The sequence below is a fragment of the Mesoplodon bidens genome (assembly GCF_964165515.1).
Source record: "Mesoplodon bidens genome assembly, chromosome: 8".
Taxonomy (NCBI): domain Eukaryota; kingdom Metazoa; phylum Chordata; class Mammalia; order Artiodactyla; family Ziphiidae; genus Mesoplodon; species Mesoplodon bidens.
In genome coordinates this window covers 100194773-100208398 of record NC_138165.1, presented here as the reverse complement: position 1 = coordinate 100208398, position 13626 = coordinate 100194773, and the positions used below count along the sequence as shown (strand labels likewise).

Here is a 13626-nt window from a genome sequence, read left to right as displayed (position 1 = left end):
TTTTATTCTGAAATGGGTGAATTGTTTAAAATTGCAGGAGAAATCCATTCAACTGTTGAAATGTAATACAACTGCTTATTCAAAATAAGGGGTGCAGAAAGAGAGACATATAAATATAGTGTATATACAGGACTACACTTATAATCAACAGGCTCCATTTTCTTTTTGTAAAGCATACACTGATTCTCACAATTTATAAAATATAATAATTTACAGTATGGTTTTCCTTCAGTTAAAAATATTCCATCTTTAACATTTGATAGAGATTTTCTAACAATAACTAAAGAATTACTCTTTGTTTAAAAAAATTTGTCAATGTAACCTTGCAAAAGTTTGTTCAAACCCAGAGTTTATGAACCACGGTCTCTTTCACATCACTATCTTAACTTTCAAAATTCAGTGGAAAACTCACTGTATGAACAACAGAAACAGATCTTTAGATGTTAAGATTAAAATACCTAAACAGGGGCCTCCCTGGTGGCGCAGTGGTTGAGAGTCCGCCTGCCGATGCAGGGGATACGGGTTCGTGCCCCGGTCTGGGAGGATCCCATATGCCGCGGAGCGGCTGGGCCCGTGAGCCATGGCCACTGGGCCTGCGCATCCGGAGCCTGTGCTCCGCAACGGGAGAGGCCACAACAGTGAGAGGCCCGCATACCGCAAAAAGAAAAAAAAAAAAAAAAAACTAAACAAAAGGGAAAAGGACTTTGGTTACAATATTTTGGAAACATAATTGGTCCCTTATTCTTTTAAATATGTATTTATTTCCTAAAGAGTTTCAGTGGATTTTGCAAATAAGATATTTGAAGCAAATGACCAGACTGAATTCTGAGACAGTGAGCTCACTTGTTTGAGGGCCTTGGAGAAGGGACCAGACCTGGCTTTATGACTCATGTCCACAATAAAAGTCAGGGATCTTCTTGCTCAGTTTCACACTTCCTACTTAGCCCTATTTTTATAGGCAAGTCATCAAAACCATCATTGTTGTATTTAGCATGCCCTTCCTCCCCATCTAATTATTTTCATAATCAGATACCATATAGTTTTATATTCTAACTGAAACAAAATTGGAGAAACCAGGTAAAGCTAGGTGTCAGTTTGAGAAGTTGTAGGTTATGATGTTTCTAAGTCAAAGAATTAAACTGTCCCTTCACTACAATGCACACATGATAAGAATGCAGTCAAACCTCCGTATCCGGGGATTCCAGATCTGCAGATTCAACCAGCCGCTCCATCAGTGAGAACCCATGGATATGGAGGACCAATTGTACTATGCCATTTTTTATAAAGAAACTGAGCATTTGTAGAATTTGATATCTGATATCTGTGGAGGTCCTGGAATCAATCCCCTGCAGATACTGAGGGATGACTGTATAGGTGAATTGAGGTGACTCCAGAAAACATGGCTTCCTCAGTTGTACTAACAATCATCATCATCCCACAGAAGTATGTCATGACTTTTCCTGCTCCAGTCGATGCTCATATAGTTAATGTGTTTAATTACCAAAGAAAAATATTAATAAAAAGTAGGAAAGTAGAATTTTTAATGCAAGGATTCAATTGCAATCATTATTATCGTCATTTCTAGCATGTTTGGGGGTGATGTTAGTCATATAGCCAATGATCTGATTATTAAAAATGGAAATATCTATACAAGTATTAACTATAACTTAAAAAGCACTTGCTCCAGGGCAGCCACTGCACTAAGCTCTGTACTGGCCATATCTCCATTAGTTGCCAATAAGGAGTCTGAGTTAGGTGCTGTTATCACCTCATGTTTACAGGTGAGAAAACCTAAAGAAGTTAAGCAACCTGCCGCAGACTCCCTTGTTAGCTTGTGATGGGGCTGAAGTTCAAGGGCTGGTCTGTCACTCCAGACTGTGCTCTTAACCTCTGATACTCCCCGACGTTATGATCTGATCCCTTGATTAGCATATTACCCATTATCAACTGTTTTCATATACATCCGCAGAGCCAGATCTTTTTTAAGCTTGGTGGCCAAGAGGCTAAGAAAATTTGAGAAGTTTTCTAGATAATGCAAAAGAGTGAAAGTTAGTAAGTACTGAGTATTGTCTTTACAATGCACTGATGATACCAGGTGTTTTCTCAAATACTAACACTTTGAATCCTTTCAACATCTTTTGAGATAGATATCAATGTCTGTGGTTGAGGGATACAGACTCCAAGAGGTTAATTAAACCAGAATATTGGAGTTACATCAATCTGCAAGCCTGTGCTCTGTCCATAATCCCATGCCAGCTCGTTATAGAAAGCAGGTCACATGAAAATGATAAAAAATAATTATAAAAAAGGGGAAGATTGGTTGCCTAGAAGAGAATATTTATCAACAATCATAATCTAACCATCTCATTGAGTGTGTGAGTTTTATAACCACCACATGTCACATCATGAAGAAAAGCACTGTCTAATCCAAGCAGGATTTGTCTCAAATAATGATACATTTTGCTTTGTCCTCTCAAGGCATGTTCTCTATGGGCTGGCCAGCTTTTCTGAGCATTACACCAAATATTAAAGAAGAAGGGGCAATGAAAGAAGATTCAGGAATGCAAGACACACCATACAATGAGGTTAGACCAAAATGATTGAGTGTACAGTAATTGAGTAAAAAGATGCATTGAATTGTAACATTAAGCTAAATAGGGGGGAGAAAATCTTACTCAGAAATCAAATAAAGTTATCCTATAACATGACTTAGGCAAAATAAAATGCAGGCTAAAATTAAACTAAGATTAATAGATATCAGATTCCATTGATAAAGCAAAATTTTCAATGAAAATTTAAACTAAATTTTACTTCTCTAAGATGGAGCCAAATATATATGATCAGCTCTTCTACAAAATATAAAATCTTTAGTCCTTCAGTAAATGTGGTAAGGGATACTGAAAATTTGTTGAGCTGGTCACAACTTTATTTAATGCATTAGAAAATTTATTAACAAATAGACTTGAGCAGAAAATAACACTAGTTTCTGCAGAAAACCTTCTGGTATGCAAACCATGGTTATTTTTCAAAAGAAGCTCTCTACCTGGAATTACTTAGCAATAATTCAGGTGAAGAAAATAGAGCTCCCCTCCTCAAGTAAATAAAATATTTCATAAGCTAATTTTTTATTCATAATATTACATAGACTTAAAAAAGGATACAGAAAAAAATCTGGGGTAGATTTTAATGAAATTTTGTATATGGCTGTACATTAATTTAATGTACATTGAAAATAAATAGTAAATGCAATTATGTATTTATATGAACTATTTCAAATAATGTTTAAAATCTTTTCTTAAAAGACACTGAAAACATTCCAGCAATATTATCCACTTGCTTTAGAGAGTATATAATTTGATTCAGTTGAACATTTATTAAACTACTAGTATATGAGAGGCATTGAGACAAAGATAAGTAAAGCAAATGTATTTGGGAAGACAAAGATAATAAGGCATAATCCCAGCTCTTAAAGAGTTCAGAATCTTGTGAAAGACAAACTTCCTTCAGGGTGGGGCGTAACCAGTCTAAGACCCAGTAACTATAAATCTAGGCATCATATATAGCAGCAATTAAAAGGGGAATAATTTTTTACATGAAAGTGATTGGAATGCAGATGAATGAGGCATAAATAAAAACTCTGCAGACTTTTGCACTGTCTTGACATTTGATGGGACCTGAAGGTGTCAAATAAGAAAATAAGCTTCTTATAGGAGCAACAGCAACTTCACAGGCAAAAGTGTGGAAATTGTAAAGTATTCTGAGAATGGTGTGGTACAGTCTGGTATAGCCAAAGTGTAAAGTCAGTGCGAAAGTGTTGAAAGAGAGTGGCACTGAAAAGGAGGTTGGTGCCTGATTCTGGAGCTCCTTCAATGTCATGCTAGAGAGTTTGGACAGCAGTTCATAGCCACTGGAGTGCCTCCAAAGGTTTAGGGTAGTGGCAAGTTCATGGTCAGGTTTATGTTTTAGAAACAAAGATTACCAGGGAGTAACACATAGGACCAATAGGACCAACTGGCGAGGGAAAACATTAGCTTGAAGACTACTCCAGGGATCTGGGAATGAAGAAACGGGGGTTTGATCTAAGCCAGTGACTGTAGGAATGGAAAAAAAAAAAAAACAGACAGATCTGAATACTTGTTATAGATTTAAATTAGCAAGTTTGAGGCACTAATAAGGAAAGAGAAGGCTGCAAGAAGACACCACCATCCCTCCCAGGATGGATGTAACTGCCAATTGCAAAGATAGGGAATGCAGAAATCCCACTATGAAAAAAATGGACTGTTCAACAGTTTTGAAAGCAAGTTTCAGGGATGAGCCACAATCTTCACAGTGTAAAATCTCATTTCCGTTTGCGGAATTGCAGAATATCCTGGTGGAGCAGCTGTACCTGTGTGTGGAGTTCCTGTGGAAGTCTGAGAGATATGAGCTCATCGCTGATGTCAACAAACCCATCATTGCGGTCTTTGAGAAGCAGAGAGACTTCAAAGTAGGTGTTCTAAATATCCTTTAGTTAGTTCAAATATCCTTCATTACATTGGAGAATTACTTACAATTTCCAAAAGTAGAAACTCCCTATTTTTGATATCAGTATCATCTTCACGAAACCCTTCACTTCTGGTTTCAGAAATTATCAGATCTCTACTACGACATTCATCGGTCGTATCTGAAAGTTGCAGAGGTGGTGAATTCAGAGAAGCGGCTCTTCGGTCGCTACTATCGTGTGGCATTTTATGGGCAGGTAAGTTTCCTACAACCAGCATGGCCTCTAAGTTCTATTAAGTGGTTGATTGCTGTTCTTCATTCTTTACAAGACATCTAACTACATGTGCCAAAGGATTGAGGGAGTGGAGGTGGAGGTGGGAATGTGTCTAGGTATATTTGAGTGTTTCTCTGTGTGAGGGTCTATATGTTTGGCCAAAGGAACATACTAAATTAAGAAAAAAATGAGCGGAGACCTCCATGGGTCTTAATACACATTGAGGTAAAACAGTGATTTCAAACTTCTTGAAGAAATAGGGCACTTCTTCAACACCCTCCTCCTCCAGTTCCCCCCAAAATGTCTAATTATAGGTTTGCATCATATTTGAAAATGAAATTTAAATGAATATATTTTTGGCAATGAAATCCATAACATTCCAGGAAGTAAAGAATTCCTAGGGGCTCTACCATATCAAAGCCATGAACTTTTAACTTTAAAATCATGCATTTTCTTTTCTCCTACTTTCAAACCATCACTGCTCCTAAGCAGAGCATAATCTGGTTGTTTTGTTTCTTATATTGCAGGTCAATATAATTTCAAAGTGATTTTTCTCAGCTTACTGCATGAACAATGAACAAGACTGACAATATTAGCGAGCCATAGCATTGTCTTAAAAGCAAAGTGAACTTATATATTAACTTGGAATGTCTCTGAGTAGTGCTTTAAGTAGGATATACCCAGTCACCATCCAGGCAGGCTTATAACACTAGTATATTTCAGCAGCCATATTTCAGACTATTGTTTTCATGGAGAATCATTCCATTCTTTTATTTTCGCAGTGGTAATGACTCTCAGCCCTCTCATTTCCTTTTTTTTCTCCCCTCATGTAAGGCACAGTTTCACATGGCTTCTTGTTCTCCTCAGAATCTTTTAAGGCTGCGAACAAACATGTCAAATCCAGCATGGTCATTCTAGATCACTTCCCACTGAAGTCTTTTGGAAAATATATATTGAAGTCTTTTGGAAAATATATATTGTCCTCTAATCACCAAAGGCAGCTTAAAAACTAATGTCTGAATTAAGAAAGACAGCTGCTCTCTCCCTGGAAAGGAAAATGTCACTGGGCAGCCACTTACCATAAACAAATTAATCCAACCGAGATTTCCCCCACTGCACTGGGGGAGCATCAGGACTGTGGAGACAGTCTACAAAAAGAAGCTACATTTACACTTTTGGGGGTTCCCTGGAAAAGAATCTGACCTATCTGAAGTGACAGTGTATATTGGGGAGATAGAAATGTGAGAATCTGCAGGAGAGGAGGAGAGAGAAAAGGAAATGGTATCTTGCAAGTCAGCAATAAACAGAAAATAAATAACTCTTGACCTCAGTGAAACATTAGCAAGAAAAATAGCAGAACACCTCATCAGGAAGGGAATGTGGGAGCTGAGGGATTGTAAGGGAAAGGCAAGGGTTTCCTGGGAATGGCCACAGGCTAACTGAGCAGCATGGACGTAGCTCACAGGACGTACATTCAGCAAACCTAGGTTTGAGTTTACAACGCTTCAGGCGATCTTTCTAATGAAAAAGTGATGAATTGCCATTGAGTCTGGTCATGAAAAGCAGATTGCCTACCTGATGGTTTCTCCAACCAACATCTAAGATACTGATTACTAAACAGGTGGAAACGAAACGATCATGCTCCTTTCCAATGAGATTTTAATGCAGATGTTTACTCTTTTCTTCTTTTGGTCTTGATTGTTCCAGGCTGTGGTAAGTTCTCTCTCTCTCCACTTGCATGCTCTAATAAGCCTCACACTTCCCTCCCTATGGTTTTACTGAACCTTAACTTTTTGTGCAAATGAACATTTGAGATAGGTGAGATAATCCTGCTTCCATTCATTTTGGAGTCATCCTGCATTTCTGAGACTAAACTGTGTTTATTCCATTTATCCGAATTACAAAAATGTATCCTTTATTTTTCATATATAATATCTTTCTGCACAAAGGTCGGTGTAGTCTGAAAACGTGCATACACACACAAACACACACACACACACACAGATAAATATGGGCACCACATATTTGAAATATATGGATAGCAGGCTCAGTATTGGAATTTGCCTGCTCAGTTCAGGCCACCAGAGTTGCAGCTGATTAAGAAGTGCATGGTGGGCAGAATCTCAAAAGTTATATTGGTGGCCCTTGGTGGGCACCTTCCCAGTGTCCTGAAAGGACCCTGCCCTTTTCCAAATGAGTATCCTGGAGAAACAGGGCTCTCTCTCTTTGGTTGTGAGCTCTGAGCATTCTCGAAAGTGATGGTATTAATTCCCAACGTAAATGATGAGCAGTGAATTAAACCTTTACCCTGTGAATCAGGTTAAGTCTCCTGAGATGCAAAAAGAAGCTGTGTAAGAATTTTAGAGGATGAGCTGAGGGGCAATAACATGCCAAGACCTAGAGCTCTGTGACACAGAATTTTCTCTGTTATTTTGAACCATATGAAATTGCCCATAATCAACCTTTTTTTTTACTTACAAAGATAGCAACTTCATGTGGTTCAATGTAATTATTGCTGAGTAAGCTGGAAAAGCTAATTCTTTCAATATCCACATTGTCCACAGTCAGCTCTGCTTCTCTGACCAATACATACTTTTTTGTAATTCTTTAAAATCCTTTTCCCCCATCCATACTATATCAGTATTTTCTACCTTCATCTGTAAATTTGGGGTCCTGTGTCCTTAACTCACCTACTAAAAGAATACTTGGAAACCCCTCTATTAAATAGAATGGGGGAGGTGGGCAATGGGGAAGGATGGGGGAGAGCTACTTTCAAATGACCTAACTTTGTTCTTTTTGCAGATTCCTCAGTAAAGTGTGCTGACTGTGCACCTGACTTTTTGTTTTTAATGTTGCCAGTATTCTCAATTGCCTTTTATTTAAAAGTACAACCTGAGCTTAAAAGGCAAAGTGTCTTGTTAAATCTGCAGACCTGAGGACATGCCTAAGCATGGTACTCTGTAAACTCAAATCCCAGCTGCCTTTGAACAAGGAGAACTAATGGAGGTCATTCTGATAAACAGTCATTTAGAGCCTGTCTTCATTGTTCAAATGATATTCAACTACCTATCCCAAGACACCAAGTGGAGAGGGTGAACTGTTGTATTCAAATGGGAGCAGACAGCGCACATCACTTTATATTTGATGATAAAGAAATAGCAAATAGATTTGCACATCCCCCCAGATGTGTGCAGAATGAAGATTCTAAAGATCTGAGAAAATCTTGACTATTTCATTAGCATAATCTCCATGGTCAGAAAATTTTTTTTCATGATGGTATCTTATGTCCTTGTAAAATTCACCTTTTAATCCAAATTGATGTCTCACAATCATATTCCAAAGATTATGGGAATATAACATGCAGTCAGCTCTTTGCCTCCACAAAGGCCTTTGTGTAAATATTTTAGTGTCCCCTGTGGACTAGTATTTTCACTTTATAGTACTGACTAGAGTAGTTAATATTATGTCTGCAATGAACCAGACCCTGGAAAACAAGTTGAAAACTGTTCTTTTGTGGCGAGAGCTTTAATAAAAACGCAAGTCTTGCATAGCATGAATTTTCTAATGCAACACCTGGCATCATTGACTATGGAAATTTTACACAGAGCAGCCTATATAAAACACCCTCTCAAGTGTCCCTGAAGTGTTCATCTCCAGAGTAATGAACCGCCAGTAGTGATCAAACGTCAACTGTAATCAATGAAATCCTTAGGCTCTGGTATTTAGCATTAAAGCAAGCAAGTGAATGCTCATTGAATAACTTAAAACATCAGACGGCCCTGGAATGAATTGAGTGAAAAGCTTGAGGGAATTTTATTCTGTTCATCAAAGGATGTAAATTCCATGATTCTCAATCATGCCTACATGGGTATAGATGCACCTCAGAATCTTGATAGAAAAAGGATTGGGGGTAGGAGGGAAGGTGCCTGTGTATTGTGTACAGCCATCATCTCCATATTGGGGTGTGATACACCCTTCTGGCTCCCCTCCTATATGAAAGTCACTGAGATATATATATATATATATATATATATATATATATATATATACTAATAATTGGGTTCATATTTGGGTTCATGTTTGTATGAAACCATTTCTCTGCATCTGTGAACTTTTCCTTTTCCTAACATTTAGCTTATTGTGATTTTCTGACCCATCTTTTATACACTAGATTCCTCTTTGGATGCATTCCTTTGTGAACGCTGAATTGGTGGAATATAATAGCAGGGGCACTTATATTTGACATCCCAATAATGATCCAGAGCTATTTCAAGATTCTGAAGTACCTGCAAAAACATCTAAGAAAGAGTCAATAATTTTCGTTGTTGGTTTATTGAAGTACATTTTTATCATATCTGTCGCCTAAAAGTTTCATAATCCATGCATGTTAACTACTGACTCAAAGTCCTTGCTTAACTAGGATACGTGCTGTTTCATAACCATGGCACATCAGGGCGTTTGTTGCCTTGTAAAATGACATTTTAAAAAATCGAACTATGGAAAATGCAGAAGTCACATTTCCTGTTGCCTTGAAATGCAGCCTTCTCATCACTTTGGGGCAAAAGCAAAAGAGAAACTGCCCCTAGGTTTTCATCACCTTGTGTCCCTATTTATAAATCAATTATTTCACAGGCAAAGCATTAAACTTCCTTAAGATAGTGTCCTGTGCCTCACTGGGCTTTGCTTTGATTTCCCTGGGTAAAAGATAAGCTCTCATCCCAGCCATTTTCAGAGCCTCCATCCATTTCTCTGGCTCCAAAAACTCTTACACGATCCCTGTAAGGGATTAAGTACTATATTCTGCTACGCCAGCTCCTTTCTATTCATTTTATAAAATAGTCTCAATGGGTTTATAGCTCCATGTTCTGTAAATAAATTGATTAATTCTAATCACGATTCTTTCTGATCAATCACTTACCAAAATATGAAAATAATCATCAATAGTCCTTTTACAATAAGGAAAAGTGTAGTGCCCAAGTAAGAGAACCCAAAAGGTATGTATTTTAAAGCACTCAAAACTCAGTTAATGGGCTTCCCTGGTGGCGCAGTGGTTGAGAGTCCGCCTGCCCATTCAGGGGACACGGGTTCGTGCCCTGGTCCGGGAAGATCCCACATGCCGCGGAGCCATGGCCGCTGAGCCTGCGCGTCCAGAGCCTGTGCTCCGCAACAGGAGAGGGCACAACAGTAAGAGGCCCGCATACCGCAAAAAAAAAAAAAAAAAAAAACTCAGTTAAGCTGTTTCCCAGCATATTAGCCAGAACTCAGATTGCTTTACTGACAGTTTCTTCCTTTATTATTGTCATCACTACCATTCTCCTCATTATAGCTAACACTTACCAATGGCCTTTTGTGTCCTGGACACTGTCCTTAGGGTCTCCTAAGTCTGTACTATTTCCCACCCTCCAGACCAAGGAGTAAGGATGAAAGGAGTCACAGGGCATGACCAAGGCCACAAGGGTCATAGTAACGACAATAAAATACTGCTCTCACCACTCCTTTTCTGCTAATTCTGGATTCAAAAATTTGTTAGGGGAAAAAATTCACAGTGAAAGTATCTTTGTGCTAGTTTTCACACCATGATGAGAAAATCTTTTCCTGGAACTTGGAGACATTTTTCTGGTTGAAATGGAAGTTGTAAATGTTGCTTCAGCTATTGCCCTGTGGGGATTCTGGTTGATGGCCTCAGAAGTCTTAGTTCTCTTTTGTGTCAATCTGTCAATTTGAGCCACTAACCTCTCACCTTGAATCAGACAAAACTCCATAAAGACAGCAACAGAAAAAACCTAGCAGGCTGGAAGTCATGTGGGGATAGGGCCAGACCTCACCACCCCTACGAAGTCTAGAAGAATGATAAGGAGAGACTTTTCATGCTTTTAGCATCAGACATCACTGTTTTAGCAGTTTGGAGTCAAGGTACTCGTCATTAACTGTGTTGGTCTTGAACATTTCTCAAAGAAATTTGTTCAATAAAAACATCTGTATTAAAAGCAATGGAATCTTTTCCAGTTATACTTGGTACAAATGTATCCTTTTAAGATGTAGCCCTCTGAGAGCTATCTTATTCATCTGTTTATTCATTCAACTAATGTACAGTGATGTCTCTCTAGAGACCAGTCAATGTTAAACACTGGACATGCAGTGCTGAACAAGATACTTTCCTGCCTTTAAAAAGCCCAAAGTCAATTAGGGAAACACAAGGAAACAAGCAATTACCTGCTGAACAAGAACTGTGCTGGTGAATGTGCCTTTTTCCTTGTCTTCAGTTATAGCCCAATTATGATACAAAGTATACTGTTCATGATAGGCAGACTTACATGGATGAAAGTGCTTTACAAGTATAAAGAACCATACAGATGTGAGCTGTAATCATTATTCTTAGATTGCCTCACATTAGCCATGAAAAAAAAAACAGCATTAGAACATCTTACCCATGTTTTTTTACACATAATGAGTAGTTTTTAAATAGCCAAAAACGACTTTAAAAAATATATAGGTAAGATTCTTTTATGACCTTCAGTATCTTCACTCAGCCCTCAGAAGTCATTTCCTTAAGGTAAACTGCAGTCAGAAGATACCAGAGACACTTGGGTTCTTAAACTGCAGACTTACTCCAATATTCTGAGGTCACATTTATTCCAAAGGAAAAATGCCTCTGTGTCTCTTCAGTGAGAAGGAATTATAAAGATTGCCTCAATTATCCGCAATGGAACCTTCCCTTCCCCCTGTTTCAAACCAGATAAATAAATTAACAGAGGTTAAAACCTACTTGCTCCTATGACATAGAAATGATAACATGGTTACTTTACTACTTTCACTCTTATAAGGTCTAGCTTTGCAAGACTGTAAGGGATCTATTAGTAAAGTAAATTGAAGGACAAAATTGCACATAGCCAAGTTGCATCAGACCCTGATGAAATATTAAAAATAACAGTACTTGCGAGCATAGCACATGTAATTTCTGTTATGGCTTTTCATCTAAGATGATGTGGGAGGCATATAAACCCATTTAGATACTTTTACCTGCCCTATAGCATTAATATTTCCTATCCTGATTTCCAAGACTTTCTTAAAAATGATACTGCTCTTTGAAAAATACCGTTGAAAAATACCAAAAAGTACTCCAGGCTTTGTGTTCTACACCAGGCTACCACATGAGGGCATTCTTCCCCTAAAATATATGCAAGCAGGTATTACCAATGATTTCTTCTAATAGAGAAAAATATGTGTAAGTTGCTTCATGAGGCTCTTTGGCCTGACTAAGCAGTATTTACATTAATGACTGATTCTAACATGATATTTTGTTTCCTTCACTTGATTTTTCTCTGAATTTGAATTTTATAGGGTGCTAATCTATGGCTTGGATGACAACCAAAATACTGGCTATAATATTTAAGTAAATGTTTTTTGTTTTGCCCCTTATTTGCAGTTGGAGTTCTCTAATAAACTTGGCGGTTCACTGTATGTCTTTCATAGGGTTTTTTTGAAGAAGAAGAAGGTAAAGAGTATATTTATAAAGAGCCTAAGCTGACAGGTCTCTCCGAGATTTCCCAAAGACTGCTCAAGCTCTACGCAGATAAATTCGGAGCAGACAATGTGAAGATAATACAGGACTCCAATAAGGTAGGGGAACATCAATATTCAGGCAAATGCAAAGAACTAACTTCATTTTTTTTCTCTCTTAACTACATTTATTAATGTTTTAAATTTCTGCCTGACTATGCAAAGTAAACTACCTAAACTATTTTGGGCATTTCCGTTGTTTATTGGTTGATGGATTGGTGATTGGGGAGGGGAGTATCAAAAACCTTGTACATGTTTATTTGAGTAACTTTTAGGTAATCTTAGAAACAACTTACTAAACCCTCCATCGCCCCCATAGGTTGTTCGCATTTGTGTAGCAACCAAAGGGTTAAAGTAATTGGGCCCAGTTGTGGGCTGGGATGAAGGAGCAAAAGAAGTATTTATTCAGTCATGAAGGTCTTCCTGGAGGAGCTTTCCTCCAAGTCATACAGGGAAAGCTTGGGGCTGGGGGCTCCCTGAACAGCTCATTCTTGGTTGGGCGATGCTTCACAGAGGGCGTGATGTTTGAGTGGGGATTGTAGGGTGAGAAGGTGTTTGCTGGAAGCGTTCTAAAAGCCAGCACATGCAGTGACAGAAGGAATTCAAGGGAGAGGTGTGTTTAGAGAACAGCAGGTCTTTGAAACATAGATTGTATAGAAGAGTGTGTCAGAGGTGGAGCTAGAAAAGCTGGTTTGCACCCAACTGTATTGACCTCTATTAGGCCCCAAAAAGGTCTTTTTTTCCTTTCCCTCCTTTGCAAAGCTAGTGTTTGGAGGGGTCTGGGCATAAGATTAGATTTGCTGGATCTGGACAGAAATTGTTAAAATGCGTTCATCATTCTTAGCTTGGAAGGTACAAACCCCTTCCCCATAAAGAGGGACAGAGCTAGAACCACGGTCATGGTGGCCCTCCTACATGGAAGGTAGAAACAGTTCCTAGCAGTGAGAGAAGTGCCAATGTTGGTGTCAGAACAACTGTTGTCTTCATTCCACCATGCTACCACTTATCAGCTGGTGATCCATCTTGGAGAAGTGGGGTGGTCACTCTGAGTCTCCATTTTTTAATCTGTGAAATGGTTACAGTTATACCCATCTTACAGTGCCATTATTTGCAGCATTACAAATAAATTCATGAGCCTCCTCCAATCTCTGGAATTGGATAAACAGTGGATGGGTGAATGGATGGAGAAAGTTGGAAGAAGTCTGAAAATTCTTCAAGGAATCATTAGGAAAGAGGCTGAGGCTCATCTCTTCCACCTTGAAGGAAAGCAAGAGCCATTGCCTGGCTTTTGGGGGGCACCCCAAGCCTGT

General features: G+C 38.5%; 1 protein-coding gene across 6 annotated transcripts in view; it reads left to right on the top strand.

Annotated features, from left to right (window-relative positions):
* Positions 1 to 13626, top strand: part of DOCK10 (dedicator of cytokinesis 10) — a 293328-nt gene that overhangs the window by 270772 nt on the left and 8930 nt on the right. For all 6 annotated transcript variants that reach the window (XM_081241945.1, XM_081241942.1, XM_081241941.1 and 3 more), the window contains 4 exons: positions 2479 to 2585; positions 4364 to 4486; positions 4625 to 4738; positions 12230 to 12376. In XM_081241945.1, the coding sequence (XP_081098071.1) occupies positions 2479 to 2585; positions 4364 to 4486; positions 4625 to 4738; positions 12230 to 12376 (491 nt within the window). The remainder of the gene's footprint in view (positions 1 to 2478; positions 2586 to 4363; positions 4487 to 4624; positions 4739 to 12229; positions 12377 to 13626) is intronic.